Source organism: Benincasa hispida, chromosome 9 (assembly GCF_009727055.1).
Source record: "Benincasa hispida cultivar B227 chromosome 9, ASM972705v1, whole genome shotgun sequence".
Taxonomy (NCBI): domain Eukaryota; kingdom Viridiplantae; phylum Streptophyta; class Magnoliopsida; order Cucurbitales; family Cucurbitaceae; genus Benincasa; species Benincasa hispida.
The window spans coordinates 77679234-77703687 of record NC_052357.1 but is presented as its reverse complement, the minus strand read 5'-3'; the positions used below and the strand labels follow the sequence as shown (position 1 = coordinate 77703687).

Sequence of the window (24454 nt, the reverse complement as noted above, 5' to 3'; positions counted from 1 at the left end):
CATGCATATACTCCCTTCCCCATAATTCACACTCATTTCTAGGGGTGAGCATATTAGACCGAAAAACCGACAAGACCGACCTAAACCGACCGAAATATGGTCGGCTGGAAATCTGAACATAACAGTCGAAGGTCGGTTTCGGTTTTCGAATCGAGTAAACAGTTGGTCAAGCGTAACCCGACCCGACCAAAATATTAAAAAAATGTATATAAAATATATATTATTCTTCAATCTTCCGCACGGCGCACCCGCACAAGGAGTTAGGGTTTTGACTGAGACTCGATTTTTCTTCCGCACCCCAAGCCGCCGTTCCTTCCGATTTTCTTCCACTGTTCCACACCTCGCTCCATCGTGATTCGCCTTCGTTCCACTTCGTAGTTCCAGGCTTCCAGCCGGCAGCCGGCAGTCGTAGTTCGTCTTCGTTCCACATCATTCCACTTCCAGCCGACAATCGTAGTTCGTATATTCCAGCCGCAGTTCGTCTTCGTTCTTTCTTCGTAGTTTCAGCCGCATATCTAGAGCCTCCATTCTTTCTTCGTAGTTCCAGCCGTAGGTCAGTATATTCGTAGCTTGATATCTTCCATTCCAGCTGTTTTAATGCATTGTAGAGTGTAGATTCTAGCCGTTTCAATGGAAATTAGTTTGATTTATGGATGTGGTGGGTAATGATTGACTGATTGTAATGTATTGTAAATGAAAATTAGTTTGAAAATAACGGATATGGAGTTTGAAAACAATGGAAATTAGTTTGACTTTGATTTATAGATATGTGGGTAGTGATTGACTTAACAATCTTGCTGAGTTTTTGTAAAGCTGAAATCCTTTAAGTTTTTTTGAATTGTGTGATACTGACGACGCCTGTCATGTTGTGGTTCAACTACATGGATTCAATGGATATGGAGTTTGATGGAACTGCAACTGATGCTTCAAAAAATGAACGAGATGTAGAAGAAACGGTTACCAATACAAATATCGTTGATGTTGATTCAACAAATAAGACATCAGATGTTCCAAATCCACCAAAAAGAAGGAAGGTGGTGAAAAAATCCATAGTTTGGGATCATTTTGAGAGGCTAAAAAGTGATCCTAAAGACCCTCATGCTCAATGTAAGTACAAAGAATCTATGCATGTCATTCCAAACGTAATGGTACTGGGACTATGAAGAATCATTTGGAAAATTGTAAAAAATACCCTTACCAGAAAAAGAGAGATCCAACCCAAATGACATTATCTTTCAAAACTAAAGCCAAAAACAATGTTGGGGATAATAAGTCACAACTTGTATGTGAGTCATATAGTTTAGAGAGTTTTCGGGAAGTGTTGGTTTGAAATGGTAATTGTTGGCGAATTGCCATTCAAATTTGTGGAGGGTAAAGGATTTAAGAAATTTGTCATGTACATTCAACATAGATTTGTTGTTCCATTTGAGTCGGCTTTTAGTACAAGAGGACATGTTGTTGATTCATCACGTTGTTCATTGGCTCCAAAATAGTGGAGGCTCTCATTTGTACTCAAAATTGGCTAAATTCTGGTCCAATAGATCTTGAAGTTCAACATTACATGGAAAAAGCTTCATTATTTCAAGAAGGTATTTATTCATCATTTATATTTTGTAGTTGTAACTTGTTAGATTAAAATCTTAATGAGGTTGTCTTTCTTTTCTTAATCTTAATTATATAGAATTCAAAGCGGTTATGGACAATGAAAAAGACATTCAAGACCTTCTAGATTTTGTAAAATTGTCCGTTAACGATTAAGCATTTATCATTTGATTTTATTATAATTTGGTTGTATTTGGCAATTGACTTTATGTTTTATTGTAATTGGATTGTATTCGATAATTGACTTTATGTTGTAATTTCTAGTTTGATTGTATTGTATGTGAGTGTGACTATGTGTCATGTGACATTTCTATTTCTGACGTACACTCTCGACTCTCATATTAATTTTGTTTTCAATTATATATGTAATATGTATTAAAGGTTCTTTAAGCAATTAAGTGAAGCGAGTAGTAACACAATCCCAAACAATGGACATGTTAATTGTTAAATATTAAAGGTTGTCAAATCAAATCATATCAATATCTTATTTTTATACCTCTAGGCTAGCTTTATTCCATAAGTATTAAAATAATAAAATGTGAAATAGTATCCTGAATTTTAACTCATAATCACAAATTAAAAGAGAAAACTAAACATGATTGATAAGGAAGTTAATAAATAGTTGATTATTTTTAATTAAAAAATTGCTATTTATAACGATAATGATTTATAATTAAATATAACTTCTACCTAATAGCAATTTTTCTTAGAATTTTAATAAATAAATATAATTTCTTTTAAAGGAAGAAAAAAAAGCTAAAAAAAAAGTCAATAAAAAAAAAATCAAAAAAAAAAAAACCCTAACCCGAAAAAACTGACCGACCAGTCGGCCGTGTTTTCGTTTAGTCGCCGGTTGGGACCGGTTTGGAAGGTCAGTTCGGGGTCGGTCTGATCGGAAAACCAACCCCTACCGACTGATGATCACCCCTACTAATTTATTCCTTTTCTCTCTCTTTTTTCCTTCCTCCTCTCCCTATTTTCTCCTTTCAGTGATGTGAGTTGTAGGCGGTAGACGATAGCGTAGGGTGAATTGATGGCTCGACACAAGGTGACACGAAAAATTTGGGACGAATGATGGTGCGAACAGCGTGGGGCGAATCGACGATGACAGGTTGAGCATATTCGATCGACGACATGACGGGGTGAGCAAATCCGATTGACGATGATGGGGTGAGCAAATCCGATTGACGATGATGGGGAGAGAGATCCGTGGCGGCCATGGTTGAAGAAGAAGAGATGAAGATTGAGGGTTATGTATTATAAACCCACATATGAAGATGAACTTTATTTTTTTTTATATTTTTTATATATACTGTGATATATATGTACTTTTTTTTTAGCTGTTGTAGGAAATTTGAGATATACTGTGGTGTATGTATTCGTTTATTTGATATGAAAAAGTTTTTTTTATTTTTTTATTTAGATTTATTGTATTATGATATATATATATATATTGTGGTGTAATGAAATTTATGAAAACTTCATATACTGTAGTATATTTCATATATTGTTTTTATATTGTGATTTATGTCAAGCATTGAGTCAATCTCTAATTTATAAACAGTAGTATATTTCATATATTGGTTATAATATTTTCAAATACCTAACAAAATGTTATAAGATATATTTAAAATAATCATGAATCCGTCAAAATATTCTAAGGTATATTTAAAATAACCATTAATCCGTAAAAAAAAAACCAATAAATTGATATGTACACATAAACAACGAAATATATTATATGTACAGGTGAACAAACAATGAAATGTTTCACATAATAACAAAATTCAACATGAAAAACAAAATAGAAAGTAAATCATATTAAATATCATTTTCTCTCTCCAAATGTAAATGGAAAAAAAATATATCAAATGCATTTTATTTCTACAATCGAAAAAGGGGAAAAAATTATAATAAATACATTTCTCTTTCCATAATAAATGCATTATATGATCATTTATGTAGACATTAAATTTATATACTATGGTATATTTCATATATTGGTTAGAATATTTTCAAATTCATATCAAAATGTTCTGAGGTATATTTTAAATAACCATGAATATGCAGAAAAAAGCGTGAAACCAATGAAAATAGAAATTTTTTTTCATTAAATGTATTTTCTCTCTCCAGTTAAATTAAATAAAAGAAAAAATCTCAACAAATAAATACATTTTCTCTCTCTATTTGAAAATATGAAAAAAAAATCATATTAAATGAATATTTTCTCTACACAATAAATACAGTTTCTTTCTCCATCATTAAAAAAGTTTTGAAAATAAAGAAATATATATAAAAATCGAAATAAAAATAATAAAAAGGATAAATTTGTCCAAAAATAATATTAAAAGCATTTCTTGAAAAAACATTTTTGAAATATAGGTCTAAACATAGTTTTTTATATAAAAATTGCTATTTCCATAAGGTCCTTACGGACCACTCATCGGGGGCTTAATTGGGCCCAAAGAAAATTCAACAATCACTACATGGCGGTAGAATGGGTCACTCACGGCATAAGTCTATTGGGCTAATAGTTATTTGGAGGCCCATAATTAAACACCTGGCTCAGGCCAGTCCAGTTACAGTTCTCTTCTCTCCCTGTTTCGACTGAGAGAGAGAGAGAGAGAGTTCGAGCTGTGGAAAAGTGCGGGAAGGGGAAAATTGAGAGAGAGTTGGCAATTTTGTGGAGCGAGAAGGTGAATTGCCGAAGGTTGCAGAATGGATGAAGAACAGATAGCGAATTTTGTGTCAGCGTACTTGAAGAAGAAGGGTTTCAAGGAAACGGAACAAGCTTTTCAGGAAGAGCTACGTCAGAACAAGACTAATTCCTCCTCTTCGTCTTCTTCCATTGACATCGACTTCGCTAAGCACTTACTTGCCTTTTCCGAGTACTTTCTTTACCCTTATAATTCACATCGATTCCCGACTTTAATTTGCATTCAGTCATCACATAAACCTTAGTTTCCTATTTTTTACGTTGAGAAATTAAAGAGTTTTAATTGTTTTTTTGGGACATATGGTGGTAAACTAGAAATTCAGCGAGTGGGTTTGTTGTAGGAGGAATTGAATTTAAATTCTTTTGATTATAACGACTAGATTTGTACCCTAGCTGATGTAAATCCCTTGAGAGCTACTTGCTTGAATATGCTGATCGTATATTGTGGCAGCGTATTCTCATTTGACATTTACTTTTCCGGAGGATTAGGTGCTTATCAGAAACCACTTCATTTACAAGCGAATTTTCAAATAATTTACCAGTCTCTAACATCTTACATTTGGATTCTTTCCTGCCAAAAGCTATTATGGCATTAGTACACGACACTTTCTTCTTTCCTATGGAACGATAACCCCGCTAGAAATTGTTCCATACAACTTACTGAGGAATTGTGAAAATCCCATTCCAACTTACAACATTGTTAAAAAGAAAGTTCCAGAAAATATTGCTGAAGTAATAATGAAATAATAGATAGGCCTAATTCTCTTCTCCAGTCTTATAGAAGATACACTATATTGGGAGAGAGCTCCATTAGGGATACCCTTTTTGAGTTCTTTCTGCTATATTCGAATCTCTCTGTTGCATAGGCCTAACATTTTTTTCTTTTTTGTTTATTTTTGATTTTATTTATGAGAAACAGTGAATCCCTCCTTTTATAGAAAATATGAAATACAAAAGGGCAACAAACCATGCCAAAGAATTAGAGTAAAGATTGTTCGTATGTGGACCCTTAGGATGTACTAACTACTAAATCTTCCATTAAGGAACAAACTGTCGGGGATTTTGAAGGATCAAGTGCCAAAGCCAAGAATTGCTATTACTCAATAAAACAGAAGAGATTAAATGAGTAAGACTTTCCCATTCTAGAATTTCTTCATCATTTAAATTCCGACTAAGACCCAAAACCAGGCTCCATATTCGGAATTTCCATACTTGAGCATCCATTGAACGAGTAGATAAGTGATAGAGCCGCAGATTGGTTAAAACAAGAGAGCCACCTGCAAGCCAAGAATCACGCCAAAAGATGTCTTCAACCCACTACTCTAATCATTCTCTGCATAGTTTGCCAACAAGGTCAATGGTACCATGAATAAAGTTTCATTTCAAAGAGACTTTGAAGAGCTCCTATCAAAAAAAAAAAAAAAANAAAAAAAAAAAAAAAAAAGAGAGAGAGAGAGAGAGAGACTTTGTAGAGCCACTCAAAATGGGGTCATATTGCACTTCTAAGAACTTCTAAGAGCTTATTCATTTCTTCCTTCTTAAAGGGACTTTGAAGAGCCACTCAAAATGGGATCAAATTGCACTTCAAAGAACTTATTCATTTCTTCCTTCTTTGAGGGATCATTCTCTTTGTTTGAATTTCATCCGGCAATTACAATTCAGCCACCTTATTTTAAAATAGAACCTTTCTACACACACACTCATTATGCACGCACTCGTATATGTAACAAGTAGAAATTCTCTTCATGATCTCTCTTTCCTTTTGGCTTTGGGAGGATAGCACAGTGTCATGGTTGCCACCCTCATTCTTGTCTATTTATTTCTTTTATTAACATATTGTACTTTACTAAGCAGAAGTAGTTATATATTTTTTTTGCTCTTTGATGTTTTCTTTTCCAGAGTAGAGAATATTCCAGCCAGATACCTCGAAGGATATAGCAAGCTTAGGTCCTGGGCTTACAACTCCCTAGATTTGTACAAGGTAAGTAGTCGTTTAATTTCTTCCTTGAAATTACGATTTATTTTAACTTTTTTCTTCCTGTAATGAGAACTTTAATCCTTGCATTTTCAGCATGAGTTGCTTCGTGTGCTTTATCCTGTGTTTATCCATTGTTTCATGGATCTTGTGGCTAAAGGACATATTCAAGAAGGTTTGCAAAATAATCTCTCTCATGAAAGTCTCATGTGATGGGGGTAAATATAATTAAATTTGTATTATTTTGCTTGATATCTGCCAGCTCGAACCTTTTTCAATAGGTTCCGTGAAGACCATGAAATGATGCACCTACGAGATCTACAAAAATTAGAAGGTGTACTATCTCCCTCTCATTTGGAGGTTTGTTGTTAACCAATAATGACTTTTTTATGTTCCTGTCATTGCTTGATGAAGCCGGTACTGGTTCTGACATTATGATTATAATATATTCTAGGAGATGGAATTTGCTCATTCTCTTAGGCAGAGCAAAGTCAACATAAAAATATGCCAGGTAATTCCTTGGCTATCAATCATTATTTTGTAACATGTCCATGATTATCATGCGTTGGCATGAGTTATCTTTGGTCATTTTAGATCTCTCATGAATGGATCTGAACTAATCAATCTATATTTTCTAAAAGGTTTTATTTTTCAATTATGTTGTTTAGTACTCCTATGAGATGCTACTTCAATATCTTCATAAGACCCAAACCACAGTGATACTTGGGATTATCAATGAACGCATCAACTTCCAAGGTCTTTTGCCTTTTCATACTTGCTTCACATTGTTAAGTTCTTATGCAAGCTCCAGGTGCTTTTTACCTTCTGACTTTAGTACAAGCTTTGTCTGGTTTTGCAGTTTTCCCTGGTCAACCTAGCTCAATATCTGACGATGCTGAACTTGTGACACTCACGGGAAGCACCCAGGACACTGCCAATCAGATAAATAAAAAAGAAGTTCAATGGGGGGTGCGTTGGCAGAAGTACCAACTTAGCCTATACATTCTGATTTTCATGATGATTATTATTTTGCTTGGTTGTCGCTTTTATTATTATTATTATTTTGTTGATAGGCTTTGACATCTTTGCTCTTTTTTTTTTTTTATTATTATTATTATTTTTTTGGATTTGAAATATAGAAAGTTATTCTTCAATTTTCTCTAAAACAAGAAAAAATTATTTCAAAATTTAAATAACGGTAACATTCTGTTTGTTCTGTTTATGGGTTTCTCCCTTCTTCCTTTCTATCATTCGAATTTTTACTGTTTTGACATCTTTTTAATTTCAAATTCCTTAATTGTTATATTTAAATTTATGCTGGCAATAGTTACTTGAAGATTCCTTAGAAGAACGCTTGGAGAAAGCTGCTGGTTTGCTTTCAGATTCTGAAAAGGCTGAGGGAGAAATCAAGGATGGTGATGTAGATGAGAATAAGGTACCTGTGGTGATCCTGCATTTCTTATCTTTAGTTGATATACTCTCTTTTATCTGTAGTTATCATTAAATTGTTACTATTTTCTAAATCTGCATTGCATTATTGTTTATTGTCCACTCTCATGAGTTACATGTCCTCATTTGCTTGTTTAGAAAAGAAGTACTGAGGGAGGAAAGCAAGGTGCTTCAATTAAAAAGGTCAAGAAGGACAAGACTGCCGGTGCAACTGGGAAACCTCTGAGGGCTGAAGCTAATTCTGCATCTATGGCACCACGAGTGAAGCCCGAGCTTGCTTTACCCATAATGTACTTTCTTGAATCCTGTATTTTGTTTTCTGCTGCAGTTATACTCTTAGCTAGGTGATTTTTGTCCTACTACAGCCACCCTGCTCCTCCTTGTATGGCTCAGTGATGCAATCATCCAGGAGAATGATGTACTGAATTTTATCTTTTTATATGCCAGCTTGTGTTAGATGTTATGAGTTTTGTTCATGATCTATTTTTGCATTAATACTCACAAAGAGAGGGGGGGTGGGGAGGAGAGGGGAAGATGTAAGACCAGTTCTTTGATGAAAATGAGTAATCAGTACCAGTATTAGTTTGTCTTGCTGTTGATTTGTTGTGTTGATTACTTTCAGTTCAACAGAGGTGGAACAATCTATTCTCGAAGACTTGAGGAACCGCGTGCAGTTGAGTTCTGTAGCTCTGCCATCAGTCAGCTTTTATACCTTCATTAATACACGCAACGGGTATCCATCAATTTTTTTCTGTTTCTGTTAACAGTTTCTTCAGTCTCAATGCGCTTGCACTTGATATCATTGATTCTGATGTAGTTTGAACTGTTCATCAATATCACATGATGGAGCTTTAGTTGCCGGTGGATTTTCAGACTCCTCTTTGAAGGTAAGTCTTCTTTCTTAGTAACTTAGGATGGCCTAATTATTGTTTGCTCACCTAAAAAATCTTGGTGGGTTTTTCTGCAGGTATGGGACATGGCAAAGCTGGGACAACAAGCTGGCAATAGTAAGTCTGTTGAATAAGTTGAGCTATCATGGGATGCTTTTTCTATTTCTGGCTTTTAGTTTGTAATATACTACTGTTAGTATGGTAGGTTTCCATGTGTACTCTTTATATAGAGGAATATCAGTTTAACATACTGTTACATATAATTCGTGTGTCCTCTGTAAAGGAATACCAGTAGAGATTTTCTGGTTCTTGATAATATGATAAACTGAAGCTGTATAAAATTCTATAGTGCTTCTGGTGTATGGTTTATCCTCCACCCGTTCCTTAATTCTTGAAGAATTTCTTATATCCTACTTCAGGAGAATTGATTAATCGTTTCAATGTACCAAGTTGAGTTAAGTTCACCAGCTATTTATCATTCCTCTTTTCCAGATTTCATTATCAATTAGAAAAGCTTGTTTTCTCTTGCTATCACACTAATCTTGAGTTTTTTTTTTTTTTTTTTTTTTTTTTTTTTTTTTTTTTTTAAATAAATAAAGTTTCTTTTACTCAGATATTTTGGGAAGGAAATTTGACTTTCATTATCACGTCTATATCAGCTGTTTTACAGGATGAAAATGATATGTCTACTAGTGATCCAGTGACAGGGCATACAAGTGGGAAGAGGTCTTATACATTATTTCAAGGTCATTCTGGGCCTGTTCACGCTGCCACTTTCAGTCCCATCGGGGACTTTGTTCTTTCATCCTCTGCTGACACAACTAGTATGATCATACTGGGCCTTCTGTTTTCTTTTAAGCTTGGTTATATTCTTTCGTGAGATCATGAATATTTCTCTTATCGCCGCAGTTCGATTATGGAGCACAAAACTAAATGCCAATCTAGTTTGCTACAAAGGCCACAATTACCCAGTATGGGATGTTCAGGTAAATATTTTATATCAGATATCTATGGTTACGGTGTAGGTTAACTGGTATGTAGGTTACCTGTATTAGTTAGAATTTGTTAAAGTGCCAACTATGGGGTGAGGAGGTTGTTAGCTGCGAGCTAGAGTGTTAAAAATTGAGGGGAGCGATGGTGAGGTTGGCTGACAATTTTCTGGTGCTCTTTCATTATATGGTCCCATCACTGTTGGTCTTCACTCATAACTTTGTTATGCAACAACCTTTGTGGTAGCGTGTTAGGATCCCTCCTAACAAGAACAAACTCAAGAATACAACGAACAAACAAGAAAATTGAAAGATAGAATTATATTGCAATATCTTGAAGAAATTACTATATACCTCAACACATTTTAGAGGGCTGAGAAATCCTCTCCCAAATTTCCAATTAGGAAATCCTCACATAAAATTCTTCATACCTTATTCCAATCACTCTCCTTCTATTTATAGTAAAAATACCTAACCAACTTCTTATCTAATTACTCATATGCCCCTTCTAATCAACCTACTAATATTCTACTAACAACCCCATACATCTCTAACTAGATCTCTTATACTACTCGCCCCTTGAAAACACACCTTGTCCTCAAGGTGTGGGTTACAAAAGCGCAATCACAAAAACATGCAGCAGCTTTCTCCAGCCTTCAATTTCCATTTAGATTCGGCCCATTAAGTAGCCTATCCCCCCACATTCTCCCGTTGGCCCAATCCTTAGCTCAACCCCACAAAATCCTAAGGGGGCGTTTGGGGCAAGGACTATTCTAAAGACTATAATAACCACCTATTGCTATAGTAAATACTATTTTGTATTCCCCAATTAGCTACAATCTAACAATATTTCAAAACTTCCATTTGCTATAGTATTTACTATTTGCTACAGTTTTTACTATTTTATATTCATCATTTTTTTTATTTTTCGCTATAGTGTTTATTATTTCTTTCTAAAACTAAGATAGTCTACACCTCAAACACATATTATTATAACCTAAACTAAAATAATCTAACCCCAAACACAAACTATTATAATCCAACCTAATAACCTAAGACTATAATAACCAACTCCTTGTCCCAAATGCCCCCTAATAGTCTGTCCTCCTTCCTTCCTAGCTTCTTGCATGTGTCTGCCCCTCCTCCTGATGAATATTGTTCCTCTGTAATAGAAGGAAATAAATGGGCCTGTAATCCCAACCCAAAAACCCTCACGAAGATTAGGGTGGTATGTTTTCCAACAACCGATCCCACAATCTAACACTTCACGTGGGTGGATTTTTTTCCCCTCCTCTTTACGAAATTGACATCTTCTCCACACCCTCTTCTCTTTCCATGGACGTTCGTCTCCCTCTGCAATTTCCGTCACATCCTTCGTGAAGACTCCTCACCTTCTTTGCGTCTTCACTGTCACCTGCATTCCGATGTCCTCCATTGGCTTAACTGATTTCTCTTTATGAAACTTGCATCCGCGCCTTTCCGGAAACTTCATCACCAACCCAACTAGTGTTCTTGTTTCTTCTTTCATCTGAACTCCCGTTTGTTCGTTGAATAATACTCCCTCCATCGTTTCTTCGACCATCTTAGCTCTTTGTCTTCTCCTCAGTAATGTTTTTCTCCTACTCTCTGATGCTTCTACCTTTCTTGATTGGCGTTTCCACTTCCCTCAAGTCCTTGTCTCCGACCATCTCACACTTTGCTGTCAGCTAGACACAAATGATCAGGTTTTTCTTCTTTGCCGGTTGCTCCATCTTCGAGTCAACATTCTTTTTCTCGTTTTCTCCTCTTATGTGAAGCCCACCATTACATCCCTTCTTTTCTTTTGCTTCCATCAATGACATCTTCTTGCCCTTCCTAAGGGTTTCATTGGATTTGCCTTCTTGGTGTAGATTTCCTCTCAATGGAGCATGTTGGAACAGACACCCTACCTTCTTCATTGATGCCTTTCAACATTTGAGAAGATCCTTCCATAGACAAGCCTTCAATTGTAAGCTCACTATAGGTTTCAAATTCGGCTCCCGTTACCAGCTTTTCCTGTTTTTCTTCACTTGAAGGTTTGATTCTCTGAATTTCAACATTCAATAGCTTCAAACGTTGAAGAATGGACTATATCATTTCTTTGGTCTCAGCCTTGCCTCTGTCGATATCATCCAACCTTTCTTGCATTGTTTTTTGAACCATTTTCTTTTCTTCTCCTTGGTTTTCTTGCAACTTTTCCTGAATTTCTCTTTCAAATCTTTCACATTTGTATTCTCCCATCCATTTCTGCATTTGCTCCCATGTCCATGGAGTTCCTCCTCTCTCTGCTGCCTCATGTTTGCGATGTTCAGTCCATTTACGCAACCGCTCTCATGTCCATGGTTATTCTTCTCCCATTGCCAAACAAAATAAAACAATATTTAAGAAAGAACAACTATGATACTAATTTGTTAAGATCCCTCCTAACAAGATCAAACTCAAGAATACAACGAAGAAACAAGAAAACTCAAAAATAGAATTATATTGCAATATCATGAAGAAATTATAATATACCTCAGCACATTCTAGAGAGTTGAGAAATCCTCTCCCAAATTCGCAATTAGGAAATCCTCACATAAAATTCTTCATACCTTTCGTCAACCCCTCTCCTATTTATGGTAAAAATACCTAACCAACTTTATATCTAATTACTCATATGCCCCTTCTAATCACCCTACTAATATTCTACTAACAACCCATATATCTCTAACGAGGTCTCTTACATAGCGTCATATACCGGAGACGCAGTGTGAGATGCTGTTCATTATCCTACACAAAATTGTAATTATTTAATCCTCACCATCCTTTGATGTAGAACATTTCAAGTGGTTAGTTGATGATCTGGAACAAAGTTTCTTTGCCCTTAGAGGGGAAAAAAATTAAGCAATTCGTAATAGAGGGAAAATCACGAGGATTGGATAAAATCTGACTAATTAAAGGCTCATGCAGATGATAATACAGTGCAAGGGGTTCTCACCCTCACTACACCTATTTCCTTGGGAAAGAATAGTAGAAGGTATGTCTAGCAATAATATGTTTAGCGTTCTTGAGTTTGAGCTCATGTCCTAAAACAATGCTTCTACACATACTTACTGTTAAATAATGTGAAATTTATTTGCCTTCATCCATAAGCTTAGGCTTTTGGGTCATTCGTGATCTAAGATGGTATCAAAGCAGGTTGGTTTAGAAGGTCCTATGTTCAAACCCCTGTAGTGTTATTTTCTCCCTGATTAATATTGATATCCACTTGTCGGGTCTTCTTCATATTTTAAGTCCACAAGTGAGGGGGTGTTAGATGATATGAAATTTATTTTGCCTTCACGCATAAGCTTAAGTGTTTGGGTGAATCGGTGGTTTAAGACCTACAACTTTCGATGATACTTGCATTTCGACTTCTTTTTCAAGTATTTAAAGGGGAAAAAAACCCCAAAAGACTAGGTGAAAGGTCACGAGCAAAGAAACACAGATGCAGGCAAGACACTATGGCACATAATTTTTCTAGATGATTAAGACATGGACAAAGCAAGGATATTTTCATTAAATATACATGAGATGAAGGGAGACTAAGAGATTGATTATCTTGGTTCGATATTGTGATCTTGAATGTCATTTACTTTGGTTGGGTTAGTACATAGTTTATTACTGGGGTGAAAACCGTACCTAAAAAGAGTTATATCTTGTTACCTATTCCTTCACACGTTGTTCCTGTTTGTTCATGGTGTTGTACCTGTACTTCTAATGTCATCACTTCTCGTTTTTGTTATTTGTTTTCCAATTCTTGTTTCTTAATTTCTTATAGGTAGAGAGGTTGCTTAGTTTCTCTTTTTCTCAAGCTTCAATAGACTTCTCTGTTCATACTTGATTTAATCTTTATGTGGCAGTTGGACTTTTCTACTTTTAGATGTATTGTGCAATGTGAAAAGATTTCATCGTTACACTTGATTTCCTGGTGCAGTTTAGTCCAGTTGGACATTATTTTGCTAGTTGCTCACACGATCGAACTGCAAGGATCTGGTCTATGGACAGAATTCAACCGTTAAGGATCATGGCAGGACATCTATCTGATGTGGATGTGAGCAGTTTATTGTTTATTCCTTCTCTGATCTTTTATTGCTTTGACTCTTTCATGGTTTAATCTATTTGGAGCTCCTCTTTTATTGGCTGGACGACGCTTTATGCGATTGGTACCTTTGGTGGTATTCTTGTTTTATGGCGTGCTTTTGACTTTATTGTTACTGTTGTTATCCAGGGACATTTTACTGTTTCTATTCAGGTTACTATGGCTGATGGTTTTTCATTTTGGCTTTCTACTGTTTATGGCCCCCCCCCCCCACCCACCTCCCCAACTGGAGCTATCTGCATTATCGTTCCCTTTCCCTTCAACAATGGAAGTTACACTGATTTCCGTAGTTTAAAACCTTATCTTCAACAAATTAATATATAAGTGTTTGCTTGAAGCCTTGATTATTATTTTTTTTATTTTGTCGCTTGATCTTAGCGTTTCTGGTACAATATAATTCATAATAAATTTCACGACATCTTCAGTGTGTTCAATGGCATGCCAACTGCAACTACATCGCAACTGGTTCGAGTGACAAAACTGTTAGATTGTGGGATGTCCAGAATGGGGAATGTGTTCGAATTTTCATTGGTCACAGGAGCATGATTCTGTCGTTGGCAATGTCACCTGATGGTCGGTTTATGGCATCTGGTGATGAAGACGGTACAATTATGATGTGGGACCTATCAACGGGTCGTTGTGTTACACCTTTGATTGGGCACACATCATGTGTTTGGACTCTTGCTTTCAGGTGCATAAAAGAGAATTTCGACCCCACCCCCACATCGCTTCCTTCTTTTGGGTTTAGATGACGTAAATAATCCTCCAATATTGATGTTCTCCATTTCAGTTGTGAGGGCTCTCTCCTTGCCTCTGGCTCTGCCGATTGCACAGTGAAGTTATGGGACGTAACTTCGAGCACGAAACCACCGAGAACAGATGAAAAGTGAGTTCTCCCTAAAATAGTTTAAGATGTTTCAGTTCAAGATTTGACGTTTTCATATTAAATGTTTCTGTTCTCATTATCAGCAAAAGTGGAACTGCCAATAGACTTAGATCTTTGAAGACTCTACCAACCAAGTCGACTCCAGTTTACAGTTTGCGGGTACAGATGGACTGAACTTTTTTATTTTTGAACTTATTCTATACATAACATTACTCTATATGATTTTATTTCTTTTTCTTATTCAGTTCTCTCGGAGGAATCTCTTATTTGCAGCTGGGGCTCTCTCAAAAAGTGCATCAACTGCTTAACACTCCTGTAATATTTTGTAATCCTTGTTTAATACAATTGTCTTGATAAAATTTTCTTGTAGTTTTCCATTTATAGGCTATTTATTAGTGTATTATTTCCAGCCAAACTTCTTGTGCAAAAGAAAGTGTTGACATTATCTTATCCATGCAAGAATCATTCTGTTCATTTGGAATTTTGAAGTGAAATGACTCGGTACTTGCAGGGCTTACCTCACCTCAAATGATTGTAATTGTAGATGAGAATAAAGATTAGAAAATTTGCAGCAAAAAAGAAGTTTGAGATTAGGAATAGTGTAAAAGGATATGGAACTGTTTGTTCAATTGGCTATTTGAAAGGGGGAAAAAGGACAAGAAAAATAAGTACAGATAAGAAAGTGTCAAACTTTCACTGTTACTCAGGGCAGTGTGAACAGGCTGATAAAGGTATTACACTATTATACCTGAATCAAAGTCATCTTTGTTTACTTTCTGCCATTTCAGTTTCAAACTGTACTATATTTTTTCATGTCTTATTCTTCATTTACAATTCATGAAAAGAAAGGAAAATGTACATGGAAGCTCATCAAGAACAGTAGATTCTGACTTGGTAGAGGCAGACTAAGAAATGACTCATGTTAACTGTTTATCAGATTATTTGATGCAGCTTTCTACTTTTTTTGCACAGTTTTTTCCCTTTAGTGTTAGGATGCCATTCTATTTATGACCATTTTCATTCATTATATCATATGTTTACACAACTTATTCTCAGCTTCAAACTTTGCTCCCATTGATTGTGTATACAGCATTAGCATTTCATTCATGCTTTTAATATCTGAATAGTTTAGCAAGAATCTATATGAGATTACATGTTCTTCCATTGTTTTCTCGGTTCTTGGGTTCCCTCCTTGGCAGGCCGCAGCATATCATTCATTCAACCAACAGTCAGCCAGTTACACATTGTGTTACTACACATGAAGAAAATCCTTTGTACCAATATATATATCCAACCTAAATTCTCAAAATGAAGCACTGTTGACTGGAAATTGTTGTTTTTGGATTGATAACTGATGTACCATGGGTTGTTACAATCACTTTGACATTATCTAAGTCAGATGCTAATATGTTTCATTTTATGATCATTACAGAATCCATAAAAGTTGGCAAGTGGCCAAGGAAGTTGGCTTACATTTTATGATCTATTTCTGCTTCCTTGTATCTCAAAGTAGAGAACTTCTATTCCTTTCAAAGTATATGCCAATAAGCCTAAATAAAGTACGTGAAAGACGCTCAATGTACAAATTGCATTACCCATTGGCAGCATCAGCCAACTCTTTCTTTCTTTCTTTCTTTTTTTTATTACCTGAAGCCAAGCTTTTTGTACATGAATGCTCTCAACCCAATGCCCTGCATTAGAAGAGACATCAGATCATTGCCCCTTCGGAATATTTATTCGTTGGATGTGTTTTCGTCATATGATTCCACCGTCGTCGACACAGGGAGGGGCTTCGAGCTCCATCCATTACTCAGAGATGGAAACCTTTTTATCCTTTTGCTCATCTAGTATAAGTCTGGATCAAGAAAAGGTAATCAGAGATGTGATGTTAGATCAATATTTTGTAAATTTGGCAGCTCTCAACCTCTTTGCAAGCTGCAGCTAGCCAAATAATCCAAGTGTATTAATATATATTTTTATTTGCATACAACATGTACAGGTGGGAGAATCGAACCTCCGATCTCTTTGCCAAGAGTTTATATATCTTAATCAATTGAACAAGACTCAGGTTAACGAATTACAAGATGCTTAACCACAAAAAATTAAAATTTATATTTGGATAAGTTATGCAATCTATAGTTGAACGAACTAGTATTTATCTTTAAATGGGGATAAAACACACTCAAGGGTGATTTTAGCTCTTCAATCACTTCCTTTGAAGATCAACGAATAATCATCCGTCATTTTGAAAATTTTCCAATCTCTCTCTCTCGTTTTTTGGACTTTGTTCACGAGCTATCTCTAGCATTTTTGTATTTTGTTTTTATCAATGGAATCTTTTGGTTCTAGGGTGGGATGAGGATGCTAAGAGTGTGTCAACCTAATTAAGATACTCAGGTGCGTCTATTGATCCCTCCCTCTTGTTTACGGTTAAAAAAAAAATCCCCAATCTCTCCACTTGTCACATAAACATACAACACAAGAATGCATGCAAAAGGAAAGGAGGATAATAAAATAATAAATAAAGAATTATCTTTTTTCATTGACATATATAGCGACTAATTATCTAATATGCATTCATAATTCGAGAAGCATGCTTCAACAATATATGAATTAACTGCCAATCATTCGGTAAAATATAGTTGAAACATTAAGAAACAAAATTTAGTTGAAAAGGAACTCAAACAGGTGCAATATAATACATAAACAGAAGTTTAGTATCATATGTCAATTTACATATACATTAGAAAAATTAGCATCTTCTAATAAACAACATAGTTACAAAATCACCAACCATTGAAGAAATTCACAAAAGATCTTTCTATAATTGATTTTTCTAGTGATAAAAATTATGAAATAAACATTTTGATAAATCTCAATAGCTCAAGAAATGTTATTAAATACTCAAAGAAGTATCTCTTAAGGAACTTTCCCATCCAAAGATTAACTGCTCAAAAAAGCTAAGAGTGAAGTTTTGAGAATCATTTAAACCAAATATATAAGATCACAAAAAAGTACTGGAAGCTTAGTAAAATTAAAAACATCTTGAAATTGATATCACCAATCAAATATATTGATACTAATATATGAATTCAATGTAAAAGCTGCAACAAATTAATGTCTTGCAAATTACTTGACATTTTATCTTAAACATTGTTAAAATGAAAAACCACCTAATTTATATTAAAAAAAACATTCATCAATATGAATAAGATGGATATTGCACATTTGATAAAGTTGATAGTTCATTATTTTCCATTGAGAGAGTAGACTTATCACATACCCCGGACTCACACAAGCTGCTTGGAGAGACGATAATTAAGTATAGTCTATACCGCAAATGCCAATCTCTCGTAGCTACATACCTAATTATGTTTCCTAGCTAAGTGACTATCATGATTATAATGACTAATATAGAGTCTATTTGGATTGATTTTTAAACGCAAATATCCAAATATGTCTAGATTTATTAGATAATTGATGGTTATTCGAGTTCGACGTGTATGAAAGTCGATCTCCAAGCGTGATTTACATATGAAATTAATTAAAACGAGAATGATAAACAAGGAAATGAAGTTAAGTGATCCAACGAAACAACTATAAACAATTAAACAAAGAAAGATGGACATTATTATTATTACATCAAATTTTAAAGTATGAGAATACCAAAACCAGGAGATATACATGTATATAAACAAGTCAATGAAGTAATAATTGAACTTCAAAATTATTAAGTAAATAGAAAAAAAAAGATCCAATAATATATTAACTTTTGTCACTGCATTTGACGTACGACTGTTCTTAAAACGAAGGACACCATATCTTCAAACAAAATTAAATAAATATATATTTTTTTAAAAAATTACCTGTTTCCTTGTTGATAAAAAATCTGAATAATCTTGTGCTTTTCTTTTGTAGATCTTCCTCCATTGATTTCTGTTTTGGAGCTCAAAAACAAAGGAAGAAGAAAGAAGGCAAACAAATCTACAAATTTATGAGTCAAATCTACAAATGAATCACTCAATTTATTTAACAATGACAATTAATGGCAATAACAAAAAAAATTTAAAAATACCCCTTTAATAAAATAAGAAGAAAAAAGGGGGATTTGTTTTTTCTTTTCCTTTTCTAGAGAATTCCAATGAGCAAAAAAGACCTGGATTTAGGTTTCCACTTTGAGGCAAAATATATATATATATATATATTGCTTAAAAATTGAAAGAAGTGAAAACCCATCTCAATTTTTTCTCCAATGAACCATAATATTTGAAGAAAAAATTAAGAAAATAATTAAAAAATTAAAAAAAAAAAAAAACAGTGAGAGGGAGAAGGGGAGAGAGAGAGAACCTGGAAGAGAGAAGAGGTGAAAATTGAAGTATAACTGGAGAGATGAACAATAAGAATGTGAAATTACACAATAAAATCATCAAAATTAAGCAGAAACTTCATTATAAAACAAAGAACAAAATATAGACCAAAGAAAAAAAAAGATTGAGAATTTAGGGAGAAAAGAGAAAAAAAAAAAAAAAAAAGGAAAGGAATTAGCAATGGAAGCTGACAGAAAGAGAAGTGAGCACACAAGAGCAATGGCATATTATTATACCAAAAGCCTCTGTGTGCTCACTCTCTTCTGTCAACTTCTAATTTTACAAACACCATTCCCCATTATTATTATTCAACAACAAAACAAGCAAAAAAAAATTAACTATGGAAAAATAAAGGAGGGATTTTGGCAAAATGGGTCAAATCAAATCAGAAATTTCTGGTAACCCAGATAAGGAAAAATGCCAAAAAAGCAAAAATTCTCATAATTCTAACATACCCTTATGGAAGTTTTTAATTAATTAGGGTTTAGGGTAAAGAGAAAAAAAAAACAAAAAAAAGCAAACTTTTTTTTTCCTTTTGGGGGGTTGGGTTTTCTCTGTCTTCATTAATCACTTACTTTTGCTTGTTCGTCTGATGAAGCAGATAAAACAGTAGTGGCTATAAAAAAAATGGTCATTGGAAAAACAGAAACAGAAGAAGAAGAAGAAGAAGAAGAATATAGAGAAAAACACCCAAAAATGGAAAGTTTTTGAGATGAGAGAAAAAAAGTACAGTGGGGGAGAGGGAAAAAATTTAAAAAGGAAAAAAAAATTGTGATTTTTAAGATGATGATGATGATGAAAGCTTCTTCATTTTGAGAAAAGCTTTGAGCTTTGGCCATCTTATCAATCACACTGTGTGTTTTGATGTGTTGGGTTTTTTTCTTTTTCTTTTTTTTTTTTTTCTTCTTAGAGAAGAAGAAGAAGACAGATACTAAGCCTCTTTCCTTCTATCTTCCTTCCCATGTTGTTTTTTCAAACCATTAAATCAACAAATTACAAGAGAGAGAAAAGTTGAAAGCTTTCTAAAAGATGTGGTTGGATCATGCATTTAACGGTGTGTTTTTTTTTTTTTTTTTTTTTTTTTAAAAAAAAACCATTTGTCATGAATCTCCGACTAACCACCATTAAAAATTTTAGGACAAATTCTAAAAATCGCCCCTAGAGTATGGTGGTTGATGTAATTACGCATTCAAATTTTCAACTGTAAAATTTTAAGTGTTAAAATTGGACCATCGAACTTATAATAATTGTTGAAGTTGAAACTACAAATGATAAAAATTGAGCCTTTAAATTTTACAAATATGTAATTTTCGAGGTCCAATTTGGCAAATTTTAATACTTATATAAGTTTGAGGACACAATTTTTAAATCAAGAGTTTTAAGAATATAATTGCAACTACCACTATAGTTTACGGGTGGTTTTTACGATTTGCCCAAAATTTTACCATTGTTTATCTTTTGGAAAAAATATACTTTTTAAAATATATATATATATATAAGCATAACTTAACAATAATTAGCACGTCAGAAATACAAACCTCCACTTGTGATTGTGTGAAGTATTTAGAAGGCATTTGACACACTAAGTTGGTTAGTGTTAACTATTTTAATCTAGGTTATAATAGTCTATGTTTTAGTTTGAATAGGAAATAATTACACCGTAATAAAATGAATTTAAAATATTAATCATGTAGTTAATTGCATGTAATGATGGTTAGAAACACTAATTATAACCAAATAGTTACTAAATGAGATTTTATTGATTGAAATATTCGATCTTTCTTATTCATCGAGTCAATAAAACTATGTTTTTTTTATTGAAAGGTCATGGGAAGAAATTGTGGTAGTTTCGTTGAATAATTTTGGTATGATATGAAGAGAGGCACGTGTGGGAGAGATTGAGATGAATATGGACCGTTGATGGGAGAGGGGGAAGTGGAGGAGGAATCCCTACCGTTGGATGGCTGTACCATAATGAGTTTTTATGTCTTGTTGGAAATTGGGCTTGATGGGACTGCGTCAAGAGAGGAGACATTTTTTTTTTTTTAATTATTTTTTAAAAAATCCATTTGTTTTGGTTGTATTTTGTTGGTGCTTTGTGTGTGTGTGGATGAAATGGATTGGCTTAACTTTCATTTTCCTGACAAGAAATTGTGATGCTCATTGCCTCCTTCCATTAAAATAGAGAGAGAGAAAAGCAAGTGTGGGAATTTAGTGATGGAGGAGAGAGAGACCACAAAAATTTCAAGTATTACATTAGTGATATACCATCTTTTCATTCCATTTTTGACACATCGTTCTTTTATGAGAGTTGCAATCGACGTAACGTTCTTAGGGTTAATAGCTATAGTAAAATCTCTTGAAAGAGAGCTAAGTCTAAATTTTACTATATCTACATTTTTCTTTATATATGTGCCATATCTGTTAATATTTTAAGCATAATTTGTTATATTTGCAATTACCTCTTATTTTATCTGATAGGTCTTACATCATTCTTAAATACTTTCTATAACAATAAAGAATAATGAATATAGACAATATAGATAATATCTCTCGGATTAAAGGAAAAATAAAAAAGAAATAATAGGGATGGGGACCAATCTTTGTTTTGGTAATGTTAAAAGCAAGGCCACTTTTGTTGTGATGAATAAAGAAATGAAAGAGAGAAGAGAGGAGAGGAGAGAAAAAAAGAGAGAGGTTTAATTGAATGTGTTTGTAATGGCTATATCTATGGCTAAGGGTTCCTCTCTCCCACCTTCTCTTACCCTTTCCAACCTTTAAAGGTTACACCTTTGCCTTTGCCTTTGCCTTTGCCTTTGCCTTTGCCTTGTTATAATTAATAAAAAGGAAAAATTTCTAGGAAACAAATTAGAACATCATATTATGTTGAATGAGAGTGAAAGAGGGAGGGGAGGGGGAGACCCACCCTTATTAATTCCCATTGTGTCCCACTTTTATTTTATTATTGTTATTATTATTATTATTTTTTGGCTAAGGGGGACTCTAGTCTAGTTTTGGTTGCTCATGCATGGACCACTTCTTTAATACTCAATTCAATTTATACACCTTCAAATTAAATTTCTATCTCTCCCTCTAAAATCCTCTCTCTCTCATGTGTCGAGTGTGGGTTTGCCTGATAAAAAAAAACATCGTAATCAGAATCACGTGATAATGAAGAAAAGTTACAGTATTATTATATAATGTACAATAGTTTTCTTACTAATCTCGTTTATATTTAGTCTTATTGTCGTCTATCACTATGGACATTTCTAAACTTTTTTCTTATCAAATTCCTTTTAATTCAAAATAGTATTAAAACGTTTTAGTAGTATTGAAAATACACGTTCAAATTAATAGTGTATTTAAAGTGAAAAGATAGAAAGGATATGATAAAAGATTGGTTTCCCCTTTTCTTAAGGAGTTAGCTTTATAATTATTATTGAGTTTGTTTGGAGATGGTTCTTCTAAGTTCCCCATCAAATCCAATATAATAACCGATCGCACAAGGAAAAGAACTATAATATTTATGTGCTTTGGAGGTGACAATTTTTTAATTTATATTTAACATGATGCTTCAAAAATCACTAGGGAAAAGAGTGGGGTTTATTACGTATATCTTTTTTCATGTAAACGATGTTGATCGACCAAATGTATATAAGAGGTAAAACGAGAGATAGATAAGGTCTAAGTGCAAGCATACACTATCAGTGAAATAATAAATTTGAGAGTATTCCATGAATTGAATCTCATGAGACTAGAATCAATTCTAAAGTTATTAAGACTATGAACCAATGTGACCGAGGGTAACCAAGTTGTGATTTAGATAATAAGTAGGCAAATGTTTATTTAGTCGAAAATAGTAAGTAAGAATGGATGAACATAGGTGTAACAATGTTTTAACCATGAGGTGTTATGCCTTGACAATGTGGCTGCAACATACCAGAACAGTGAACTACTCATGGACAAAAATCATTTTCTATTTGGTCTTGTGTCAAGTTCCTTTAAGAATTCTAAGCAATTAATGCCAATATTTCTATAGTTAGTTGGATTTTAGATTAATTTACATTCAAGTTCGTTTTCCTATATAAATAAGTATGTATATTAATTCAACCCAAAGAAATCATAGATTTGATCAAATATCCCAACCTTATAACGCACACCATAAAAAAGCTAGGTTCATTGTGAAAGATATTTATCTTAAAAGAGAGAAGTATTTTGATCGACATGAGTGAGTTAAATTAAAATGAAAAAACATGAGAAATTGATTTTGAGTAATAATATTTTTGTTGCTACATTTTATGTCAACCTGAGCATAACTTAGACTATGTTTGGTAATCATTTTGGTTTATGAAAATTAATCCTCTCAATTTTTTATAATGTTTGCATTTTTCTTTAGTAAAAAAGTTGAATTCTTAACCCAATTTAAAAAACAAAAACAAAAAATTTTAAAACTACTTTTTCCAGTTTTCAAAACTTGGCTTGACTTTTTGAAAACATTAGTAAAAAGTAGATAACAAATAAAAAAATTCAGAGTTGCAGAACTAACATTTATAGGCATAATTTAAAAAAACCAAAAACAAAATCCAAATGAATACCAAAGAGACCTAGTAATTACGATATCCATACATCTTAAGCCATAGATTTGAATTTCTACCCAAGTATTTATGTTGTAATATTCTTTTTAAAAACCCTAAAGTTGTTCCAAATTATTACTAAACATAGACATGAAGCTCCCAAAAATGGAGGAAAACATATTATTGTTAGGAAAACATAGTAATGGTGATCAAAATTTGTGTTTGTACCATTGCTAGACAAGCCAAACAAATTAGAAAAGAGAGATATTTTTTTTTTTTTTTTTTCATTTTTTCAATTTTCTTTTTCTTGGGGTAATATAAAAAATGATTTAAGATTTTAATTATATTTTGTGGCCTCCATGGCCATGGGATCCTTTGTCTAGGAATCTTCACAAGTGGGAAGAGAAATCAATTGGATGGGCAAACCCCATGTGAAAATGTGTCGGATATCATATTGATGCCTCCAAAACCATAAACCTTAACATTTTATTTATTTTTTTAATTTTTTAATTTTAATTTTTCTTTGGAATCTTTAAGGATGTTCCTTAATTTGCACCAATCCATTAGGGAATGATCCTTTAATTCGATCTCTAAGAATACGAAATTTTGTTACTAATTATAACCAAATCTAAACAATTAATGAAATCTATACTAAATTTCATTAAAAGTTAATTAGGAAAAGGAGAAGAAATCAATGTTGTCGTGTTAGTTTTATGTTCATTGCACTCAATCTCCACTTCTCAACAAAAACCCTTTTCTAAGCTTTATAATGCTCTCCTTCTCCTTCGATTAAATCGAAACAAGATAATTGTTCCTCTCGTAAATTAATATGAACTGTCTACGACATTATATTTTATTTAACCATTTT

The 24454-nt window shown here is 33.6% G+C and overlaps 2 protein-coding genes and 1 long non-coding RNA gene across 5 annotated transcripts; 2 read left to right on the top strand and 1 right to left on the bottom strand.

The window, feature by feature from the left end:
* Window positions 1-221: 221 nt before the first annotated feature.
* LOC120086905 lies at window positions 222-1919 on the top strand. Its single transcript, XR_005484375.1, has 2 exons — window positions 222-1589; window positions 1682-1919. It is a non-coding gene; the product is annotated as an uncharacterized LOC120086905 (long non-coding RNA).
* Window positions 1920-4191: 2272 nt separating this feature from the next.
* On the top strand, window positions 4192-15167 carry LOC120085455 (transcription initiation factor TFIID subunit 5). The gene is made up of 19 exons (XM_039041420.1): window positions 4192-4490; window positions 6218-6299; window positions 6390-6468; window positions 6556-6653; window positions 6748-6804; window positions 6962-7049; window positions 7153-7262; window positions 7621-7728; window positions 7881-8032; window positions 8365-8475; window positions 8560-8629; window positions 8710-8749; window positions 9292-9456; window positions 9542-9618; window positions 13595-13711; window positions 14185-14450; window positions 14550-14645; window positions 14729-14804; window positions 14891-15167. Exons 1-19 carry the CDS (start codon window positions 4321-4323, stop codon window positions 14951-14953), a joined length of 2025 nt encoding a protein of 674 aa, XP_038897348.1. The 5' UTR covers window positions 4192-4320; the 3' UTR covers window positions 14954-15167.
* Window positions 15168-16024: 857 nt separating this feature from the next.
* LOC120085456 lies at window positions 16025-20044 on the bottom strand. 3 transcript variants are annotated; one of them, XM_039041422.1, is made up of 4 exons: window positions 19588-20044; window positions 18993-19026; window positions 18512-18629; window positions 16025-16500 (listed from the first exon to the last, which is right to left on the bottom strand). In XM_039041422.1, the coding sequence occupies exons 1-4, from the start codon at window positions 19849-19851 to the stop codon at window positions 16452-16454; spliced, it is 465 nt and encodes a 154-aa protein (XP_038897350.1). In that variant the 5' UTR covers window positions 19852-20044; the 3' UTR covers window positions 16025-16451. The 3 variants fall into 3 exon arrangements, 2 of the variants coding, with proteins under 2 accessions (XP_038897350.1, XP_038897351.1); XM_039041423.1 differs by having other exon boundaries at window positions 18512-18581; XR_005483944.1 differs by lacking the exon at window positions 18993-19026.
* Between the last annotated feature and the right edge of the window lie 4410 nt (window positions 20045-24454).